Source organism: Schistocerca americana, chromosome 4 (assembly GCF_021461395.2).
Source record: "Schistocerca americana isolate TAMUIC-IGC-003095 chromosome 4, iqSchAmer2.1, whole genome shotgun sequence".
In the NCBI taxonomy this organism is placed as follows: domain Eukaryota; kingdom Metazoa; phylum Arthropoda; class Insecta; order Orthoptera; family Acrididae; genus Schistocerca; species Schistocerca americana.
Window position 1 is genome coordinate 162322746 of NC_060122.1, and position 23345 is coordinate 162346090.

At 43.1% G+C, this 23345-nt stretch overlaps 1 protein-coding gene across 1 annotated transcript in view; it reads right to left on the bottom strand.

Annotated features, from left to right (window-relative positions):
* LOC124613330 (hemicentin-2-like) overlaps window positions 1-23345 on the bottom strand; it is a 793017-nt gene that overhangs the window by 97148 nt on the left and 672524 nt on the right. The window contains exons 11-12 of the mRNA XM_047142026.1: window positions 3700-3761; window positions 3345-3591 (exon numbers count right to left, since the gene is read on the bottom strand). Coding sequence (XP_046997982.1) covers window positions 3345-3591; window positions 3700-3761 — 309 coding nt within the window. The remainder of the gene's footprint in view (window positions 1-3344; window positions 3592-3699; window positions 3762-23345) is intronic.

The window sequence follows — 23345 nt, forward strand, 5'->3', positions numbered from 1 at the left end:
CTGTACCGAAAGTCAGACTGTCTGCAACAAGCAGTTCTATTGATAAGATAGCCTATGTGTCTACAGTTACACCTGAACGACATGAATCTTTCAGATGTAACTCTAGACACATAGGCTGACTTCTGAATGAGCGTGCTCGTTGCCCGTAGTTTAACTTTAGATACGGAAGCCATTCCTGGCTTTTGGCAAAATGTTGTATGACGTAATAACAAGATGTGTGGTTTGGGAGTGGGCATGTCAGCCCGAAACCGGTAACTACTGGAGCGAAAACTGAGTATTCATCCAACTGAGACGGACAAAATAAAAAAAAGAAATATATCATATTTCCCCAACATTATACAGTTGTGGACCTATAATTCCGAAGCAGCATGCCTCGAATCAGCAACACACAAGTAATACGGAGATGCTTCGTGAGCTAAAGCGCGAATCCCTGGAAACAGGACGACGTTCTTATCACGAAACACTGTTGGCAGAATTTGGAAAACGTACATTTAAATCTGACAGCAGAACGACTGCACTGTTGTCAACGTACGATTCGCGTAAGTACCACGAAGATAGGAGAACTGGCTCGCAGGAGGCATGCAGACAGTTGTTTCCTCCTCCATCTGCTAGAAAAAGAGGAAAGGAAGTGGCTGGTAGTGGTACAATGTATCCTCTGCCACGCCCCATAAGATGATTAGCGTAGCATATTTCTAAATGTAGATGCAGATATAGCACTTTTTCACAATTTTCTAACCCTTCATTTTAATATAATTGTGTCAAGAAAACTATTTTCGACTCCATTTTTGGTACTGATTACCTGACCGAAAAAGGTTACTTCTGGTAACATCTTGATGAATATTATCGTTTCAGCTGTATGATAAATCTTTATTTACGACTCAATTATTTTCGCGACATTAGATCCGCATGTCTCAGGGATAAATATTTATTTCATAATTTATTCCAAACGACAACCGGAGGATGATCCAACATTTTTTGTTCAGTGGTGATTAAAATGTTTAACCAGGAAGAGGTCGGTAGTACAATTTAAAGTAGAGAAGAACACAGGGAACAATATGCCGATACAGGAAAACTAAGGATATACAACCTCGTGACAAGATTAGGTCTGCAATAGGACCGCAAATATTTTTTAAAAATACCGGGATTCCGATATATCGATATTTAGATAATATCGTTATTCCCTCGCAAAGGATAGAAGAATATCGATATGTCGGCATACCGACTGGAATGCTATCGATGTACCGGACTGTAAAAATATCGGCTATACTAAGTGAACTTATAGCAAGTTTTAGAGCTGTAGAGCCAACGACCTTGCAGCTGAGGTAACACCAGTTCCCGTCAGCTCACCGAAGTTAAGCGTTGTCGGCCTGAGCTAGCACTTGGATGGGTGACCATCCGGTCTGCTGAGCGATGTTGGCAAACTGGGTGCACTCACCCCTTACGAGGCAAACTGAGGAGTTATTTGATTGAGACGTAGCGGCTAATGTCTCGGAAACTAACATACGGCCGGGAGAGCTGTGTGCTGACCACATGCCCCTCCATATCGGCATCCAGTGACACCTATGGCCTGAGGATGACACGGCTGCCGGTCAGTACCCTTGGGCCTTATGGCCTGTTCGGGAGTTTTTTTTTTTATTAGAGCTGGTTATTTAAGTGTTGATTTGTTATTGGACGCTCTGTACATTAACAAGCTAACTTCCTGACTATCCCCTTTAGAGCATGAGTTGGAAGGGAAACAAATTAAGTTCATGCTTAGCAGTAACCACTTTGCTAATAATGGTAATTGCATTCAAGTGACGCAATAAAAGGTGTCCAATGGTGCCGTCGTTAGGTTTCGATACATATCTGATTTTTTCGGAACATTTAACGTGGCCTTCCCTGTTTTCCTGTTAATTTTATTTAATTTTACTTCTGCCAACGCCAGCGATCTTACCAGTACTAGTGTCAGAATTGCATGGTGAAGTTAAATGTTGCAGTATCTGTTGGTAGCGCCGAGCACCGATTACGTCCACATGTCCCTGACTACCGGAAATACCAATCTTGTCATTTAGATTTTTGTTCGTAATTTTCAGCAAATGTTTCCGAAGAATGCCGATGTGAAAAAACACTAGTTCGGTTAAAAATTGTTTTTTGTCGCAACTGGTGTGCTATTTCTTCACATCGGAAATCTTCTTGTTGTATTCAGACCGCCAGTCCCAGTGTAATCGGGCAGCTTCTTTATGCCACATATACTTGCTTCTCACACTCAAAGAGAATCACTGGAAGTGAAAGTTCAAAAGGTAGCAAGACTTCTTCGCACAGTGGAAGTAAAATTATGATCTTCTACAATTTCAAAAGAAAATTTATAATACTTACTAAAAATCGACAAAAAAGTGTAACATGAAATAAAAACATTTGGGCCCGGTGTGCCATTTCGTATAGATATATCGATACATGTTGGTGTTGTCGTCTTCAGTCCTGAGACTGGTTTGATGCAACCCTCCCTGCTACTCTATCCTGTCCAAGCTGCTTCATCTCCCAGTACGTACTGCAGCCTACATCCTTCTGCATCTGCTTAGTGTATTCATCTCTTGGTCCCCCTCTGCGATTTTTACCTTCCACGCTGCCCTTCAATACTAAACTGGCGATCCTTTGATGCCTCAGAACATGTCCTACCAACCGATCCCTTCTTCTTATCACGTTGTGCCACAAACTCGTCTTCTCCTCAATTCTATTCAATACCTCCTCATTAGTTATGTGATCTACAGCATTCTTCTGTAGCACCACATTTCGAAAGCTTCTCTTCTTGTCCCAACTATTTATTGTCCATGTTTAACTTCCATACATGGCTACACTCCATACAACTACTCTCAGAAACGACTTCCTGACACTTAAATCTATACTAGACGTTAACAAATTTCTCTTCTTCAGAAACGCTTTCCTTGCCATTGCCAGTCTACATTTTATATCCTCTCTACTTCGACCATCATCAGTTATTTTGCACCCCAAATAGCAAAACTCCTTTACTACTTTACGTGTCTCATTCCCGAATCTAATTCCCTCAGCATCACCCGAGTTAACTCGACTAAATTGCGTTATCCTGGTTATACATATCGATACATAGTGAAAAGAATATCGCCCTCAGTTATCAATGTTTCTGAAAACAGTATGGATGTGTCGATACATCTGTATTTTATCAGCAGCCTAACTCTGCAGGGGCCATCCAGACGTGTAGGATCTTATATAATGCTCCATTATGGTACAGCTCTCTGATTTGGATGCCGACAAAGCAAAATCTGCCGCTTCTGACAACCAGCGGCGCGACTAGCGGAGCGAGTAGTTGCAGCGGCGGCCAGGCGACCGACCTGTGCGCATCTCGGCGTCGCCGAGCGCGATGTCGTCGAGCACGGTGGCGTCGCCGCGGCCGCGCGCGTTGGCGGCGTACAGCACGAGGCGCAGCGTGCGCCAGCCCAGCGCGGCCAGCTGCAGCCGGAAGCGCGGCGCCGCGCTGCTCGTGTTGAGCCGGACGCCGCCGCCGGCCGCCTCGTGCGCCTCCAGGAAGAAGCGCTGCGGCAGCCCGCCGTCGTGGCCCGCCACGCACTCCACAACCAGCTGCGCAGACGCCGGCGCGGCCGACAGCTCCGGCCCCGAGGCGGACGACGCGTTCTGCAGGGCAGCCGCCGCCGCCGCAGCCGCGGCCGGCGAAAGCGCCGAGGCCGCCGGCGTCGCCGCAGCCGCCGCCGCTGCGCGCAGCGAGCAGTTGCTCAGCGCTCCGGGGCGCTCTGCAAAGTACGAGGTGCCACTGGAGCAGTATGTTCTGTGCATGTAGTGCCTCACAGCTCTCACGCATGGGTGTCAGCAAAAGCGGGCGGGGCAGAGAAAGGGATGCGTGAGAAAGTCCTTGGTGCAGTAACTGAAACATTACAGAATTACTCAGAATTTCCAGCAGTAATTTCCTGCCAGTCACTGAATTGCAGATTATTTCCGACAACGAGCTGAGATTCTGCAGCTTAGGAACTACACATATAATAAAAAAGTTTTGCACCACCTTGGTTCCTAGAGTTTCAAAACCTATACAGAAAACTGCAATAGAGATCAACATAGACATCATTTCTGGCCATTTTAATGCTCATGAGAACCACGTATTTCATGTTGTATGACAATACAGTGGAACCTTCAGAGGTGATGGTCCAGATTGCTGTATACATCGGTGCCTATGATACCCAGTAGCACTTCCTCTGGCACTGATGCATGCCTGTATTCGTCGTGGCATACTAAGCACAAGTTCATCAAGGCACTGCTGATCCAGAGTGTCTCACCGCTCATCGGCCATTCGGCGTAGATCTCTCAGAATAGTTGGTGGGTCACGTCGTCCATGAAGAGCCCTTTTCAATCAATCCCAGGCATGTCTGGAGAACATTCTGGCCACTCTAGTCGGCCGATGACGTTATCCTGTTGGAAATAATTCACAAGATGTGCATGAGTGGGGCGCAAATTGTCGTCCATGAAGACGAATACCGGCCGCGCGGGATTAGCCGAGCGGTCTCAGGCGCTGCAGTCATGGACTGTGCGGCTGGTACCGGTGGAGGTTCGAGTCCTCTCTCGGGTATGGGTGTGTGTCTTTGTCCTTAGGATAATTTAGGTTAAGCAGTGTGTGAGTTTAGGGACTGATGACCTTAGCAGTTAAGTCCCATAAGATATCACACACATTTGAACATTTTTTTAAATAGTTGATAGCATGTCAGGAATGATGCTAAATTCTAATGTGTTAAGTTTCAATTTAGTAACTTTAACATTTTTCGAAATTTGGACGTCTTACATAAAAATCATCGGCGCAACAGGAAGGAGCTAGAAACTTCAAACATCAAATGTTCAAATGTCTGTGAAATCTTATGCGACTTAACTGCTAAGGTCATCAGTCCCTATGTTTACGCCCTAAACCTAAATTATCTTAAGGACAAACACACACACCCATGCCCGAGGGAGGACTCGAACCTCCGCTCGGATCAGCCGCATAGTCCAAGACTGCAGCGCCTTAGATCTCTCGGCTAGACCGAGCGAGGTGGCGCAGTGGTTAGACACTGGACTCGCATTCGGGAGGACGACGGTTCAATCCCGCGTACGGCCATCCTGATTTAGGTTTTCCGTGATTTCCCTAAATCGCTCCAGGCAAATGCCGGTTCCTTTCAAAGGGCACGGCCCACTTCCTTCCCCGTCCTTCCCTAACCCGATGAGACCGATGACTCGCTGTCTGGTCTCCTTCCTCAAACCACCCAACCCCCAACCCGCTCGGCTAGAAACTTCAAAATTTATATTCTGATTCCTTTTCCATTGTAATTTAATGGAAACAGCATGCTCGATCTCACAAAGTAATATTTTGGTTGAAATTCATGATTTTCTGTTTTTGTGTCCTAAAATTTCGGAAGCACGATAGATTAAGTAAGTGATTAGATAAAGCTAGGAGGTTTACATTTAGGTTAGAACGGAGAAACGCTATAATAACAAAGATGTGAGAAGTTTTTCCAAAAGGTATCTATAAAACTATAGCTGTAGCGTCTCTCCAAAGGGCAAGTTAAGAGCTCATCTATTGCGTGCAGTACAACTAAAATAATTCTCTCTCGAAATGTATTTAACCTTGCCACATTAGAATTTTATTATACATTACATTGTATTGTACTGTATTGTATTGTGTGTTAACCGGGGACCTAGAAACGACGGAGAGGCTTCGTCCCCGCCGCAGCCGCAGTGGTCCACAACCCCACGACGACTACCGCAGTCCACTTCACCCCTCCTCCGCTCCACACCGAACCTAGGGCTATTTTGCGGTTCAGCCCCCGGTGGACCCCCGAGGGAACGTCTCTCACCAGACGAGTGTAACCCCTATGTTTGCCTGGTAGAGTAATGGTGGTGTACGCGTACGTGGAGAACTTGTTTTGCGCAGCAATCGCCGACATAGTGTAACTGAGGCGGAATAAGGGGAACCAGCCCGCATTCGCCGAGGCAGACGGAAAACCGCCTAAAAATCATCCACAGACTGGCCGGTTCACCGGACCTCGACACGAATCCGCCGGGCGGACTCGTGCCGGGGACCAGGCGTTCCGTCCCGCCCGGAAAGCCATGCGTTAGACCGCACGGCCAACAGGGCGGGCTTATTATTATATATACTTACCTGTGTGCTGCTTGCACAACTGAATCGAGAGCTTCATTGCCCTTCAGCGAATGAAGCAATTAATTATTTAGTAACTTGAACTAGTGTTTTGCTAGCCCAGCTTCTAGTCAGTAGGGCAAATGTTGTCGGCTGCGTCTTCGGCGATCCGCAGCGCGGCTATATAAATAAGAGCGTGCGAGCTACAAAAAGGCCCCAGTTCTCTTTTAGATTTGAATCAGCGCGCACTCCGTGTCGGAAGCCGTTTTGCGTTTGTGCAGTTGCAAGGAAGAGCCTTGGATGCTATATTACGTAAGTCGATATGCACTTAACAATGGGTTCGCATTGGGGTAAAATGTTAATTACGGAACGACTCCAGTGATGTATTCTCACTGTGGGTATGTCGTATTTTCACGTGTCGCCGCAGGACAGACTTTCTACCATTACTAGCGTACCGTTTGATTAGTATTAACATTAAATTTTGGCGTGCATTCACTTTGAACATTTACATCAATAACGATTATTGAACAGTTTCGTTATCTATGGATAATAGGATCCACGCTATAGGCTCTGAACAACACTGGTAGTACAATAGCTGATATGGGTAATCATTTGTCTGCAATTTTACGCTTTATCGTTTTCAGAATATAGTGAAAATCGTTATTGTAAACCGCATTTTCTATTAATCCCAGACATCAACCTGAACCCTCAGAGTAATGAACTTCAATAATCAATGACAAAGTCTCCATCAGAACCGCAATACTACAACGACTATTTTCCACCCGCCGCCCCACAGGGCGTCAACAAAACCAGCGGGGGGGATATGTGAGGTAGCCATTGGTACAGTGATTGAAACATTGCAGAATTTCCAGCAGCCAATTCCTGCGACTCAATGAATTGCAGATTATTTCCGACCCAGATTCTGCAGCTTTAGAAACTACTAAACAGCGTGAACTAGAACGTCACTCACAAAATTTCGGAGCATACTGACAAGGGAAACTCCTCAACGCATCCTCCCTCAGATTTAGTGGTAAGATGACCCAGTGGATAGACCGTCAAAAATTGAACACAGATAAAGCATGAAAACAGGAACAAGTTGTACTGACCTGCAAAACCAAATGCAAAGTGGAAACAAAGAGCGGTCCAAGCTTAAATATCCAATCCAGCTAAAATATCCAATAACAGGCCTCGGTTTTTGGATAGTTTTGACGGAATTCGGCAACGGAAACTGAAACAAACTTTGCGTCTTCGTATGTGGAATAAACAGGGCATCCGGACTGGGTTGTAGGGCAGGAGGGGGGGGGTGGGGGAATTTGGTGGAAGAGACCAAACAGCGAGGTCATCGGTCTCACCGGATTAGGGAAGGATGGGGAAGGAAGTCGGCCGTGGCCTTTCAGAGGAGCCATCCCGGCATTTGCCTGAAGCGATTTAGGGAAATCACGCAAAACCTAAATCATGAACCACTACACCACCTCGAGCAACCGGGATATAGAATATGTTTTAATGGGCTTAAGACAGCAACACACTGATGTAACTGTGCTTTCCGCAACAAAAACTAAGGTACTGGTTGTGAATACCTGCTAGAGTTCACCCATTATTTTAGTTGGGAGCAGTTAATGAAATGTCGATAAAGCGCAGTTTGAGAGCTAGATACACGAATGCAGTGACTGTGGGAATGTTTGCCGCTGCTAAGATCCTCCCTTGAACGTAGAAGAAGATTTTGAACAGTCCTGATACAAGGTTCGCAGAAGAGCTTCTGTTAAGTTTGGAAGGTAGGAGACGAGATACTGGCAGAAGTAAAGCTGTGAGTACCGGGCGTGAGTCGTGCTTCGGTAGCTCAGATGGTAGAGCACTTGCCCGCGAAAGGCAAAGGTCCCGAGTTCGAGTCTCGGTCGGGCATACAGTTTTAATCTGCCAGGAAGTTTCATATCAGCGCACACTCCGCTGCAGAGTGAAAATCTCATTCTGGAGTCCTGATACAGACTGTGGAATGTATACCAAGTGGCCATAATCTGACGCTGGCGGAAGCTTTTAATAACGAGGTAGGGAAAGAGAGGAATAGTAATCATATTGGGATGTATGGAGAAGATTCTAGGAATGAGGATGGGAAAAGACGTGCGGATTTATCCGAGCAATATGAATTGGCTAGAAAATACGTGCCTTGTTCACACAGACATACATAAATTTGTATTCTCTAACCTCACAAGAGGCTGAAATCAATAACCGATTATCTAATCTTGAGGCGAAAGTCATGTTTAAAAATTGAAAATGTCACATTTAAAACAGGGACAGGTTGTGAAAGTGACCATCATCTGTTGGAATATAAAATTTTTATCCCCTGTACTTTCGGGAGCAGTGGCGAACACAAGAGGGTGCAAACTGCTGATCATCCTGAGATCATAAGACATAACTCGGACCGTCTAAGGGAATATAGTATTAAGCACTTACACCACAAGCAAAGTAAAAAAAAATTTAAGAATTCAGAGATAACAGCAAGAGAGGAATATGAGCATAGTGAAGCAGCAAAGGAACACTTAGAGAATATGAGAAGAAGAAGCAACCACTTTAGTAGGATGTAGAAATAGCAGAGATGACTGAAGAGAAAAAAAAGCTTATTTGACGTTCGTGACTGAATGTCAATCAAAAGTTAGGCGTACGACGCTAACTGGAGAAATAAAAACATAAATGTTAAAAAGGAAAAACTAGGAGTGGAAGGAAATATGTGAATATGTAGGAAGAATGAATGTTTGGTGCGGTTCGGAGTGCTGAGGCGTGGAGAATAATCAAGTCAGTGCGAGTATGGACTAGTGACAAGTTACTTCAAAATAATATTTTAATGGTCAATGGAGAAAATATTGTAAGGATTTGTTCTAGGAAAATCTGCCATACGTTTCATACAGAAGTGAGGTGAGAATGTAGCAGTAATAGTTTTGGCCTGTAGATATAGAAGTTCGTCGACAGGCTGCAAGGAGAAGTAAGATGAAGAAAGAACGTGGATATGGAACGATATATCCGGAACTGGAGACGTCTGGACCAGTGAAATTATTGGAGGTGCTAAGGAATCTGTTTGAAAGAGTACTAAATAGAGAATGGGAAAAATGTTACACAAGACAGGTGAATAAGAAAAAGTTACATAATGACCCAAAATTTTTATCTGATTGGCAGTGATACATTTTAATGGAAGACTTTACTGTAATGCTATTAAAGATCTCATGAAGAAAAAAACATGATGCAGGTAGCAAGTGGAGCAAAATGGATTCAGAGCAGGATGGCCGAAAAGGGAAACATCTTAACAATGAAACTAATACGTGAAAAACGCACAAATGGTTGACTGGAGGCGCATGTTCTATTGATTGATTAATGTGCCCACTAAGAATCTATGGGAAAAGCTGAAAGAGATAGAGTTGTATGAAAGACTCCAAATGTTGTTATGAATTAATGTGAAAATAACACAGCAAGAGCAAGACTGGATAAAGATGGACAGGAGAATTCGAGCCGAATAAATATCTGCGGCAGCCTTTTGGGCTCTATACAGATAATTACTCTGTATTTTTCAGATAACCAACTTGCTCTCATACTAGCAGAAATAAGGATGATCTGAGCTGTATTATAAAAAATGATGAAGTTGGAGTACAATAAGTTTGGCCTGAGGGTAAACATGAAGAACTGTGCGTCCCTGGCCTTTGATACGGTAAAAGTAAATAATTTCGTAGCGCACTGAGAAGTAAATTGTAGGTATGGGAAAGGCGAAGTACCTTGGTGTAATATTTCATAAGCAGGGTGCTAGCAATGCTGATTCCACCAGTAAGGACGAGCCGTAAAAGGGGCAATGATCCTTGCCCGACTGCGACGTAGGCAAAAAACAATAAGATGAAACCTCTTGACCCTGAGGTGGATTACTTACGACGAAGCTGAAGCTGCTCTATAATGTATAGGACAAAAAATGTAATCCGGCGATGGATGAAAGTGGATACCAATATCTGTGACGATATCTAAGAGGAACAGCTAATGTTGTTTGGCCTGTGAACAAGATGAATGACGGTAGGATACCAGAAAGGTTAGTACGACACATACCGTCACAGACGAAGAAAAGGAATCACCCAAGACGCAACTGTGGAGGATTCAGTGGAAGCAAGCTACATGAGCATTGAGAAAAGTCAGAAAATAAGAAGATGGCGATTAGAATCGGAGAAACGTTGCCAGCCATAGGAAATCCACAATAAGAAAAAGAAGAAGAAGAAATAGACATTATTACTCTGTCACTGGAAAACACAGGTCCATTATACCAAAGTAATCTGAAAATATACCTTAACATCCTCCGAAAATGTTGCCCGTGGATTTTTGGTTCACTCTATATTTTCTTACTTGTCACTCTGATCACAAGAACTAATACCAATTCATTATTGCGGGTACGGTTTCGGTGCTGATCTGCATTCTACATGGATACGAACCTTTGTAAAACCGTTCCGAAATAGTGTCTGTAATCTATGTCTGTCGCTTCTTCTTTCAGCCGTTACCGAAATGCATAAGGCAGCGAGAATACAGCCCTCGTGAGCATGGATTCCGCTGCCGACTCCTAACACATAAATGCAGCATCAGTGCAAGCGCCAGACATCAGTCCCCATTTCACATAACGATGCCCGCACTACTCGATCCACAACAGAATCAAAATACTCATTTACCATTTGTCTGCGGAAAAAGAAAACCCAAGATGACTTGTGAGTCTTCATTCAGTTTTATAAGGCAGTGCTGTGGTAGTACTCTCGGAGGAACACAGCCATGCTATGTTCTAGGTGTATACATCTTCTACGTGTAAATCATAATGATTAATCAGTAATTAACTGGTAGGGAATAGTGGAATGTGAAATGGAAAACATAACGAAATTTAATGGAGATATACTCACACGCGCGTAATCTAGGCTTCTAATTAGAACAACTGCTGCGCAAAAATGGAATTGACAACACTCACTACATCGTGCACTCACACATCGAGATTTTTGGTGTCAAACATATCTCTTCAGCGAAGCACGTGGAGTACAGGTATGTCGTCATAAAATGCACAAAATTGTACCTATAATCGCTCTGCTAATAGAGAGTACTGGAACTACGTAGTACTTATATCTGAAGCGACGGTGAACGGATGAAGAGTATGGAGCATCAGTACCCACTCCTTTGTATGAAGATTGCCTGTGATGCTTTTCAACGCTCTAACAAACTTTAGATGTTTTGTTGAGAAATGTGTATGCATTCAGAATATTTTGCTGTAACACATCGATCTCATCTAAGAAATTTCTTTCTTCGAACATGTATTCCGCATATACATATTCTATCAGATATGGAGTGTTTGACGGAGTGTGCTTTGATATAATATTTCAAGTAATCAACAAATGAATAAATCAGAACTAATTTCCTTGGGTATAGGCAGAAGAAAGGTAATAAAAAATGCTCTAAATCTTTAAGGATTCTAGACTAGGAGTGAAAATACGATATATTTCGAAAGTCACTTGCATTTCCTAAGAAAAGTGAGGATACGTACGAGGACGTCCTGAAAAGTAATCGGCTGAGATATTAGATGTCATGATTATTAGTCAGTCGACTTTCCCGCTTCGCTGTTGCAAGAGGCCACTTTGTGCAGCTAGTGGACCCCGAATTTTGGGTTGCTACATGGCGGTGTATGACGTAACTATGTCGGTGTGTGAGAATGTGCTGTAATAGAGTATCTAAAGGCAGAAATCATACTCCGACTGAAATTAAGAGATGAATAAAAGCTGTGTACAGTGATGATGTATCGACATCAGTAACATGCTCGTAATGAAGGAAACGGTGGTGCTAACCTCAACGTGTTTGACAGAGCACAATGGATCACCGAAGACAAAAATGTTCAAGACTATGCCATCACGAGGCAAAGTCATGTACAAAGTGGTCGGGCGTGCTCAAGTTGTGAGACATTTGGAAATTACGCCTAAAGGCACCACCATAAACTCTGTGAGATACTGCGAGTGTTATATCCTAGCCAGTAATGCCACCCGAGCCCGCTGCCAAAAGGTTGGCAGCATCAAAGTCCGGACGCCGTCCGCATAAGCAGCGCCAGCGAGACAGGAAATCGCCGCAAGTCTGCGCGCGCCACCGCTGGCTTCTGGCTTCTTAAGCGCTGGAGTCGCGAGCGCTAGGACAGTTCTGTATTCGCCGCTCAGTTGTATACTCGCAACCGAATTGTGTACTTGCTAGTCAGTTGTGTGTTCAACGCAGCAGAGTTGTTGATTGTCGTCAGCCGACGCTGACCCAGCCACTCCGACTCGAACTAGACAGATTTCTGTAGACACAGAGTTCACTACTGTGTTGCTGTATCTTCGTTAATAAAGATAAGTACCGACTTTTATTTAATCAGAGTGTTTGGGTTTTCACCTTTCTGTTCACTGTTCCAGCGGACCGGTCGGCCCGCTATTAAAAGTGTGGCGGTGACTTCGTAAGCCGTTTCTACAGCGAAGTGTTTGTCGCTACGAACGCCGCCACAAAAGCGAGAACCTAAGATAACTGAAAGCGTACAATTCTTAGGTGGAGCCTCCTGTCCTATAGGATCACAAAGGCTCATCACACACGAGCGCTGCGACATCTACAGCAATATGATGCCTTGGATTCACTGCCATCAGTCATCCTCCATACAGTCCCGACTGTGGTTCCATCCAATTTTCATCCGTTTCCAGAACTTATGAAGACCTTCGAGGACTTCACTTTCATAGTGATAAAGCCGTGTTGCTTCACCAACAATGTCAAACATTCAACTGTGACGGTGTCAACAAAATTATCTCCCATTGGGAGTAATGTGTTCGTGGCCAGGGTGAAAGTGTTGAGAAACAAGTACGTATACATGAATAAATGTAGCATGATAATAGTTTTATTTAAAAGGCTTTTAGAGCTTCCAAATAAAAAATTCTGAGGCATTATTTTTCAGCAAGCCCTCGTAGAAAAATCATCGAATTTCAGCCAGTCTGTTTAGAAGTCCTGGTTTACATCCATACATGATGCACACCTGGAAATATCCGTTACTTTCATACACGTTACATTACAGATGTAAATGTAGGTGCTTTTCATCGCAGTACATTTCTCAGGCTACTAGCTACCAAGGAAATGCAGAAAATATGTACCTAATTTGTGTTTGATAGGCAGTGTACAATAGGTTAGCATTTGACCGACTGATTTCAAGATAAAATGTCGTACTTCCGTTCTATTACCCGACGGAGATGCGGAAGACGTAAATTAAAAAAACTCAAGAGTCAAAATATAGATTTCTCTATTCGTATGAATCGTTTCAAATTGCGAAGTAATAGTTTTTAAATTACTTGAATCGCTTCGAATTGTGAAGTAGTATTTCCGTGCCCGCGTGTATGTCGGTATCTCTTATCTGTCAATCGTTTGAAGGTTCTAGAGAGACCGAACACCTGTGTAATTACATTCACCAGTTGAATTAAGAACCGGTTGTGTTTTTGTTGTATACAATTCTGTGTATCACGTATTATCATTACTGTAGTAGTAGGCGAGAAAGTATGAAACTTAATTACTCTTTCCGCAACATCCTATGTTCGTATTCGCGTTCATCATGTTCTTTTAAAATCGCTGTAAACGTATCTACGTAGCACAGAATTCGCCGTAGGGGTAACGAAATGTGCTTTACGTTGCAACACACTGTAGAAAGCCCGGTACTTAAAAAGTTCTAAAACGAGAAGAGTATACAAGCAACTAGAGTGAACGAGACTGAGGCTGTCCAACGAATACCACAGCCTTATAAGGGGAAAGGACATGTATGCTATGGAGAAATTCGAAAATGAAATGTAACGTAAGTCACTGAAAACACAGTACGGCACCAGTACTTCAATAGATGATTAATTATTTTATTTAGTTAATTTTAATGCTTAATTTCCGTCATACATAACTCAATTACCTTATTTTAAGGGCATAGGATTTACTTATAGTTATTCGAAACAAAATGAGGATTATGTAAGTTATTTTAGCACTAATACTCTCGCAAATATTCAGTGCATAACGTACTTCATTTTATAGCGAGCCATTAGGGTTTTTCTGTGGATAAAAACCCGAATCTTAGGATTATAGTGTCCAAAATACGACACAAACACGGGAACTCATCACATTAACCACTAAGCTCTGCGGCCGAAAAGCACTCAGATGATCAACCACCGCAAACATTATAGCCACCGCGATCGATGGATCTGACCTCAGCAGCGAGAAAAGGGCGGCTATTTCCGCAGAATTAGGTACGGACAACATAATGTGATTTGTAGAGTGAGCTTGTAGCTAGCACTTTGTAAAATAACATGTGAGCATATGTCCAGATCGTGAGAACGGGACACTTCACTGATATTCATAAATTACAGGAGAAAAAAATCAGTTTTGAAACAGACAGTTTACATAAAAGAACTGTTATTGACTGATAAAAGTTCGACATCATCATCATCATCATCTTCTTCATCACCGTCATCATTATCACATTCATCGAAATTAAGGATTAGTGTTGTCAGAAACATTTGCAAATGAAAGTTCTCATCGTTGGTCTTTTCGTCTTGTCTACGGTCTTCTTCTGCTGAGAAAGTTCCCAAATCTTTACAATTGTACATTATTCTTCGGTTGAGATACTTCCTTCCTGGTTCTCGGCTTTTTTTTCCTATCTTAATGAATTGCCTTCTTTGTCATGGTTCCCAGCTCGTGATCTAGTGTTTAGATTTGCTAGCTGTAGATAGTTAAGTCTCGGGTTAGCTTCCCAGCTGGATCGGAAATTTTCTTCGCTCGGGGACTGGGTGCTGAGTTGTCATGATCATTTCATAATCATCGAAGCGTTAGCTGCAAAAGTGAGGTCAAGAAGAAAGGCTTACTTTTGGCGTTCAAACTACACCAGAGGAATTGACACGACCAATAATGCCATACGATCATGTTGTTTAATTGAGACGTATAAGTTAGCATCCGTTCCATATTTCCGTGCTTCAGAAAATTCATGGCAATGAATTCAAGAAACGAATAACTTTTTGCTGTTGGTTGCTTCAACGATCCCGGAGAGATCCTAATTTCTTCAGTCGAGTAATGTCTGTTGCGTTGACCTTCACGAACCACGATACGATTAATTGACACACTATACTTCACTGAAATGCAGAAAACAAACATTTGTTACGCCAAGTTAACATCTGCATCCGTGGAATGCGAATTTTTAGTGTTGAAGTGTTGTCCATTTTTATATACGACAACTTGAAAGGTGATAAATATCGAACAATCTTGAAGGACGACCTTCCAATATTGCTTGCAAACATTCCCGTGGTTGTCCAGCACATTATTCTCTAAAAGCATGGGGAGCATCAGATAGCGTGTACAGTCGTTGGTGGATCTGAAGAGGTGGTCCAGTGTCTTTACCTGCAAGATTGCCACATTTCACTTAGCCTAACTTTTGTTCTAGGGGTTACCTGAAGACTGGAATTTATGATGAAGTGCTAACAACGCGGGATTATATGATTCAGCATATCACCAATGCAGGTCAGCCGATTACATAGCTAACGCTTCTCATTTCTGTCGACTCATTCCACGTGTGGATAAATACGTACATTGAAACAGGCGGCGACATTTTCGAGTACGTTCTGTGAAGTAATTCTTCCACACAAGCACCTCGTTGGTTATATGTGAAAAGACACACCTCAATCAAGCAGCCCCTTGATGAGAGGTGAGTGACGTCAAACAAGCTTCTTTCACAGTTACTGAACACGCCTTATTTCTTTTTTTGGTACAGTGCATAACCTTTTGGAACTTAAATGTGTTATTTTCGACTACAGCACCACCTATTGCGCAACGACAAAAGTGTTACATAGAAAACTTACGTATTTTTCCAATGTAATGCGAATCTATAATAAAGCGGTATGGTCCTATTTAGGATTTCCAAGTTGCCCTCCACCCCAACGCAAGGTTGGTATCGCAGGATAGCATTTTTAAAAATAATGTAGATGTGTTTTGCGCCATTTAATCCATTGCGTAGTATTGAGGTATTTCGTTGTCTCAAGAAAATAAATTCACTGTGTATAACAGTGCATACGCATGTGCGTGTCTATCCCTGGCATAAAAGCTTTTGCTATAAAGGCAGAGGTTAATTTTGTTTCACTATTCCACCATGCCTTAGCAAATTATTTCGCTTAACTTTGAACAGAAATCTTTTATCGCACCGAACATCGTGTTAGCGTGACAAACTCGGAGTGATGAATGAAGAAAAACAGCATGTAGGTGACTGTTAGTTCTCGCTTCGATTAATCAATACACGCATGTGAGTTGGGAATTGCGTGCTTGGGTCAGATATAAGGCAGAACTTTATGCCATTACCGGAACGCTCTCTGATTTTCATATATCAGCGTACCTTGCATTGCGTGGTACAGCACGTGTTCATTGCACAAACCTTCAAGATTCAGTGAACTGTGGTTAGACACACAATTGTAATTAATGAAAGGAAAAGTTCGACACTGTCGATATATTCAAATTATTCTTTCTCAGATACGGTATACAAAACAGCCGTATTATTGACCTGACTTGATGCACGTACACTGACAAGCCAATAAGTGAAAACATTGTGACCAATGTAGAGAGCGAAACTGAGTGCCTCCTTAATGCTTGTGGGCGCTTAATGTTGTACGAACATTTTAAAAGGGGAGCAGGGACGAATAAGGGATCATCCCAGTGACAATTCGTGCAACAAAAGGGTACATACACAGACATAATAGACTTCGACAGTGGATACATTTCTATGGTCTAGCGCTTGACAACAAGCATCTCTGAAACGGTCATGACAGCTCGATGTTCGCGAGCTACTGTGAGCACCTATGGAAAGCGTTTTAAATGGTTCGCCGGGCGGTGTGGCCGAGCGGTTCTAGGCGCTACATTCTGGAGCCGCGCCACCGCTACGGTGGCAGGTTCGAATCCTGCCTCGGGCATGGATGTGTGTGCTGTCCTTAGGTTAGTTAGGTTTAAGTAGTTCTATGTTATAGGGGACTTATGGCCTCAGAAGTTAAGTCCCATAGTGCTCATGGCCATTTGAACCATTTTCAAATAGTCTGAACCATTTTCAAATGGTTCAAATGGCCCTGAGCGCTATGGGACTTAACATCTGAGGTCATCAGTCCCCTAGAACTTAGAACTACTTAAACCTAACTAACCTAAGGACATCACACACATCCATGCCCGAGGTAGGATTCGAACCTACGACCGTAGCAGTAGCGCGGTTCCGGACTGAAGCGCCTAGAACCGTTCGGCCACCGCGTCCGGCCGGAAAGCGTTTCAACGACAGTGGAACCAAGCAAAGGTGACGAGTTGTTGGGCATCGATGCTTCATTACTGAATGTGGGTTAACAGTCTTGCCCGCTCTATAGGGCAGTATATGCAGCTGTCTGAGATCTGACGACAGAATGCAATGCTTGTGCAGGAGAGAGTGTTGGCACATCACGAATACTTCAGCATGGGACTTTTCAGGAGACGAACCCCGCGTGTCCCAGCTCGACTCCAAGACATCGTTAACTAAGGGTACAGTGGACATAGAATCATCGAGACTGAACAGTATCTGAATGTAAAGGTGTCGCCTGAACATCCTTCTTGATTCACCACGTCAATAGTCGTTCCCAGATACGCAGTCATTCAGGCGAATATGCACGTTACTGCCAACCAACTCCACTGCTTCAAGCTTGAAGTCTCCTCCAAAGAAGACGGCATCATAGAGCAAAATGACTGTCCGTTTGGCAAAACCATAATCGTTCTGATTTTGAGGAGCTTGGAAGGGAGCTCACGTTGATGCCTTGATCACCAGATTCGCCTGATCTGAACCCGACGTAACACATCTGGGACGTAACTGGGTGGATCTTTGTACCCGGAAACCTCTAGCCCCGTAATTTACGGGAATAATGTGGCAAGTGCGTAGGCGTCTGGTGCCAAGTACTTAGAAAATCCTACCGAAGGACTTGTCGAATCCTAGCCGCGCAGAATCGATGCTGTGTTGCGTTCCCGACAGTGCACTATTAAGCAGTTGGCCAAAATGTTTCGGCTCATTAGTGTATTTATAATTGCTTCCTTTTCTTCCATCCGACAATTTATTAATTTTGGAAGCGTGGAAAGAACATGAAGTAACCTTGTCTTTGGTTAGGGTCCTGAGACTCAGTTCCTGTGTCTCAGCTGTATGTAACGTGTTATGGAGGAATGGCCAGAATTCAAGGATACGACAGAGGCGATAATTCAAAACCAAAAAGTCTCTAGTAAACATCAGGTATAAAATGCGAAGTTCAGGAGCTATGAGCATTTCTTCATCTTCGATACTGTGAAGCAAATCTCTCTTCTGGGAAGCTCTTTGCTTTCCGTGTTGTGAGAGGAGGTAATATAGACCAAAACAAGAAAAAGACGCCATTAAACATGGGCTCTAAACTGTATATCGTAAGAACTATGAGCGCTTATTCTCTTTGTTGTTGTGAAACACATCTCTTGTACTGATTATGTGCTCACATCTCTTAAGGTACCGTAAGATGATGAAATATCGGAATGGGGAAATATAGGACCAGGGGTAATTTCGGACGGGGACAGGGTTTCTCTGTTCTAATGTTGGTGTCACTGAATGCAAGCTGTTATTTCGCGCACGTGTTTTGCTGTTAACAGCTTACTAACACGCATTGTTGCAGCTGGAATTTGAAACACTGTTGTGTAACGGGTGACAGTGCAGTGCACAATTGTTGCTAGTTCTCTTTATTCGAATACTCTGGCCACTGTAAAAGAAGAGAAAAGATTGGTAAGCTTAATTTGCTTGTAGTTTACTTACTTAAATGTTAAGAAGGAAATGTGAATACAGTTTGTCTCCACATATCACTTTCGCTAATGGCTAGTGAACTATTTACAGCAAACTATACTCGTTGGGGTAATATCGGGCAATGCCGAGTACTTACAAATGGAGGTGTGGTGCTCTTCCGAGGCGCAGTTATGATCCTGAAAATCTTGAAAAGTTGGTTGCTGCTATAAGCTCAGGGAAACTACGTTGCAGAAAGACGTCAAGCAAATTTAATGCACCACGTTCAACGTTAGAGAATAAAGTTAATAATACAAACCCTTTAATGATTGGAAGTACTTCTGTCTTAAGTACCATCGAAGAGAACACACTTGTCCTTGGTATTTTAAGGGCTGCACATTTGGGCTTTCCTTTTACCTCCAATGATGTTAGATACATAGTGAAAGGATGTCTTGATGAATGTGGGCGAAGGGAAAAACGCTTTCCTTGTAACATGGCAGGGATTGAGTGGTCGCATACATTCTTACTGCGTGACACTGCCATATTAGGCGTCTGGCTGTTGGAGAACATTAAAAGGCAACGTTCTGAAGTGAGTTAAGAGACAGTGAAATCATATTTCCAGAATGTTGGTGAAAAAAATGGAAACTATCGATCCCAAAAATGTAATCAACTATCACAAGACCAATCTGTTGACGACTCTGGGAAGAAGCGTGTGATAGAAGGGAAACAAAACGCTCTGAAAGGATCTTAGAGTCTTCTAACAGTAGTGTTTGAGTAATGATGGTTGCCACTAGGGACGGAAAACTATTACCTTCCTATGTGGTCTATAAATCGGAGCATTTACGGGACACCCGGCAAGGAGGGGGTCCCAAAGGAACCTGTTATAGCAGCTATAAAAAGCGGATGGTTTGATCTGTCTACATATGAACACTGGTGTATTACTACTGCAATGCGTTACCTGAAATCAACGGAGAAGGAGAAAGTTATGATACCAGACAACCTCTCAAGAATAAAATCTCACCGGCCGCGGTGGTCTTGCGGTTCTAGGCGCTGCAGTCCGGAACCGTGGGACTGCTACGGTCGCAGGTTCGGATCCTGCCTCGGGCATGGATGTGTGTAATGTCCTTAGGTTAGTTAGGTTTAAGTAGTTCTAAGTTCTAGGGGACTGATGACCGAAGATGTTTAGTCCCATTGTGCTCAGAGCCATTTGAAACATTTTGAATAAAATCTCTTGTATTTTGTTACCACCAAACACAACTCATATTTTACAGCCCTTAGACAAAGGTTTCTTCAGAACTTTAAAAGCTACTTGGTGGGAAGTGCTTACGCAATACAAGAAAAGCTCCCGTGGGCAGATATCAAAGTATGCTTTCCCCTAACTGTTGAAGGAAACGCTTTAAAAAAGTGTCAGCAACTGGAAGAAGCCAATATAAGAAGTGCCCTCCGTGTAGTGGGATTAATTCCATTTAACCCTGAAAGAGTCCTCAAAAAATTGCCTAATCTAGATCATTCTCAAGCCTGGTCTTCGAGTTTTGAAGATATGCTTCAGAATTTTCGCTATGGAATGAAAAATAACACAAGGGTGCACCGAAAGCGAAAATTAGGTGTTGCTCCAGGAAAATTCATTTTAGGCATTGATATGGGAGTGATAATGCTGGCTCGGCGTTTGAATTGCTTGTGAATAATGATACAATACCCACTGGTGACGAAAGCACCTCAACAGAGGAAGCAGTTCTGGAAGTGGAGGCTTTTGTTCATGCGGATTATCCATACACGATTGGGGCGAAACAGAGAAATAGGCAGTTTGTCGGAATCGCAACAGAAGTGGAGCAAAAGAAGTGGAAGTTAGGCTTCTGTGTCCATATCAAGGCAGCAAATCTGTGTTTATTTTTCCTACAATTCCAGACGACCATACTGTCGACAAAGGCCAAATTGTTGTAAGAGTGTTGCTGGCACCAAGAGAAGAAAATGGGAAGCTTTCTTTAACTGAGAACATATTGCATATTATTATTGATTTGTTGCATGAGGAGATCGTCTTTATTAAGAATATATTTTGGAGATATGTCTCTGGAAATTTTCTAAATATGTCAAATGTTTATTGAAGGTGAGTAGAATATATTGCACCCATCAGCAAAAAATGTTTTCTAAGTATGTGAAACATCTTTCTATGTATGTGTAGTTTTAAAAAAATAGTCACTGTCCGAAATTACCCCATTAAAGGGTAATATGAACCTCTGTATGGAAATTCAATGAATTCTCGAAATTGTCACATGAAATTGATAATATTGGGCAGTTTTATTTGCTACATTCAAGTCAAAGAAGAAAATGGCGAATGGAAAAGAGGAAAGTATAGCGTGAATAAGTGAAGGATTATTGGAGCAGGCTTAAAGCTTATCAGCTTGAACATTGTCGTTAGCTAGACTGGGACATGTATTACAATCGAATTAACTGGTGCATGTAACAAGCATCATAAAACGTGAACATGGGTTTGTTGACTGCATTGTATTTCTTCTCCTGTCCAAAAATATAAGAAAGACCACAAAGCACATAGATACAGTATCATCTGAATTCAACTAATCCTATGAAGCCAACTGTCTATTTACCCAGACTACCGAACATGTCAGTAACTTCTGACAATACCCAGAGTAAATACCTCTTGCTTGGGTTCTGGACAGCAATAATATCCAACATTAACCTAAGCTGAAGTTTGGAGCCAACGCAACGTCAAGCAAAATGGCTATCGAACGAAGCGTGGTAATAACACATTAATTCCATGTCACCGGAGACGTGAAGAACCTACCCAATTATACATTCAGCAACCGTCATCTACAGCACCGCTACAGTCACAAGCGCCTCTACCGAATACAGTATTTATTTAAAAGTGTTTGTTAAAGTCATTCTCATATAGTCTCAAACTGATTCGTAAATTCTTTCCCAATTTGTTTAAATAACGATCAGGATATCGTATACAATAATTTCAGAATGACAACCATAAAAGGTCATCGCAAGAGTATGCACCTGATTAGAACAGCTTTAAATTTATTTGTGTAGATATAGAATTACCTGGTCGGGTTACTAAAGCACTAATCACAGTAGTGGGATCTGTACCAAAAGGAGCAACAATAGTGCGGAATGACAAACCACAGCCTCCAGAGGTCACCAACCGACCACTGTCGAATTTAAACAAGCGCTGGCGGGAATTTGTTCCATTTTACACGCCGCATAACGCGTTCTCCTTGCAAAGAACCAACATTATGACGCAAATTTTAAGTCAGGAATCCGCTGTGTAATCATCATACATGTTCATCTGGTGGTAGTATCGTGTGCACAGTGTGTAAAAGGGCAGTGCATTGGTGGATCTGCCATTTATATGCAGGTGATTTACGTGAAAAGGTTTCCGATGTGATTATAGCCGTACGACGGGAATTAACAGATTTTGAACGCGGAGTGATAATTGGAGCTAGGCATATGAGGCACTCCATTTCGGGAATCGTGAGGGTATTCAGGTCCACAGTGTCAAGAGTGGAACGAGAAGCCCCAGTTTCAGGCGTTACCTTTCAGCACGGAATACACTGGGCCGACAGCCTTCACTTGAGAATCAGCTGTAGTTGTTACTGCTAACAGAGAAGCAACACTTGGTGAAATAAACTCAGAGATCAATATGGGACGTTCAGTGAACGTGTACGATTGGTCAGTGCGGCGAAATTTGGCGTTAATTGGCTGTGGCAACAGACGACTGACGCGAGTACCTTTGTTAACAGCACGACATCGCCTGTAGCGCCTCTTCTGGGGCGGCCGTTGTGGCCGAGCGGTTCTAGGTGCTTCAGTCTGGAACCGCGCGACTGCTACGGTCGCAGGTTCGAATCCTGCCTCGGGCACCGATATGTTTGTGATGTCCTTAGGTTAGTTAGGTTTAAGTAGTTCTAAGTTCTAGGGGACTAATGACTTCAGATGTTAAGTCCCATAGTGCTCAGAGCCAGCCTCATCTGGTTTCATGACCATTTCGGTTGGATCCTAGACGAAATCGGTGGCCTGGTCAGGTGAGTGTCGATTTTAGTCAGTAAAAGCTGACGGTAAGTTTCGAGCGTGGCGTAGACCCTACGAGGCCATGGACCTAAGCTGACAACAAGGCACTGTGCTGGTCGTGGCTCCATAATAGTGTGGGCTGTGTTTGCATGGGATGGGCTGGTCCAACTGAACCGATCATTGATTTGGAGACCATATGCAGCCATTCATGAACTTCATGTTCCCTAACAATGACGGAAGTTTTATGCGTGACCATGCATCATGTCACTGGGCAACGATTGTTCGCGACTGGTTTGAAGAATAACAATTCGGACACCTAGATCGCCTGACGCGAATCCTATAGAGCATTTACGGCATATGATCTAGAGGTCAGTTCGTGCACAAAATTCTACACCGGAA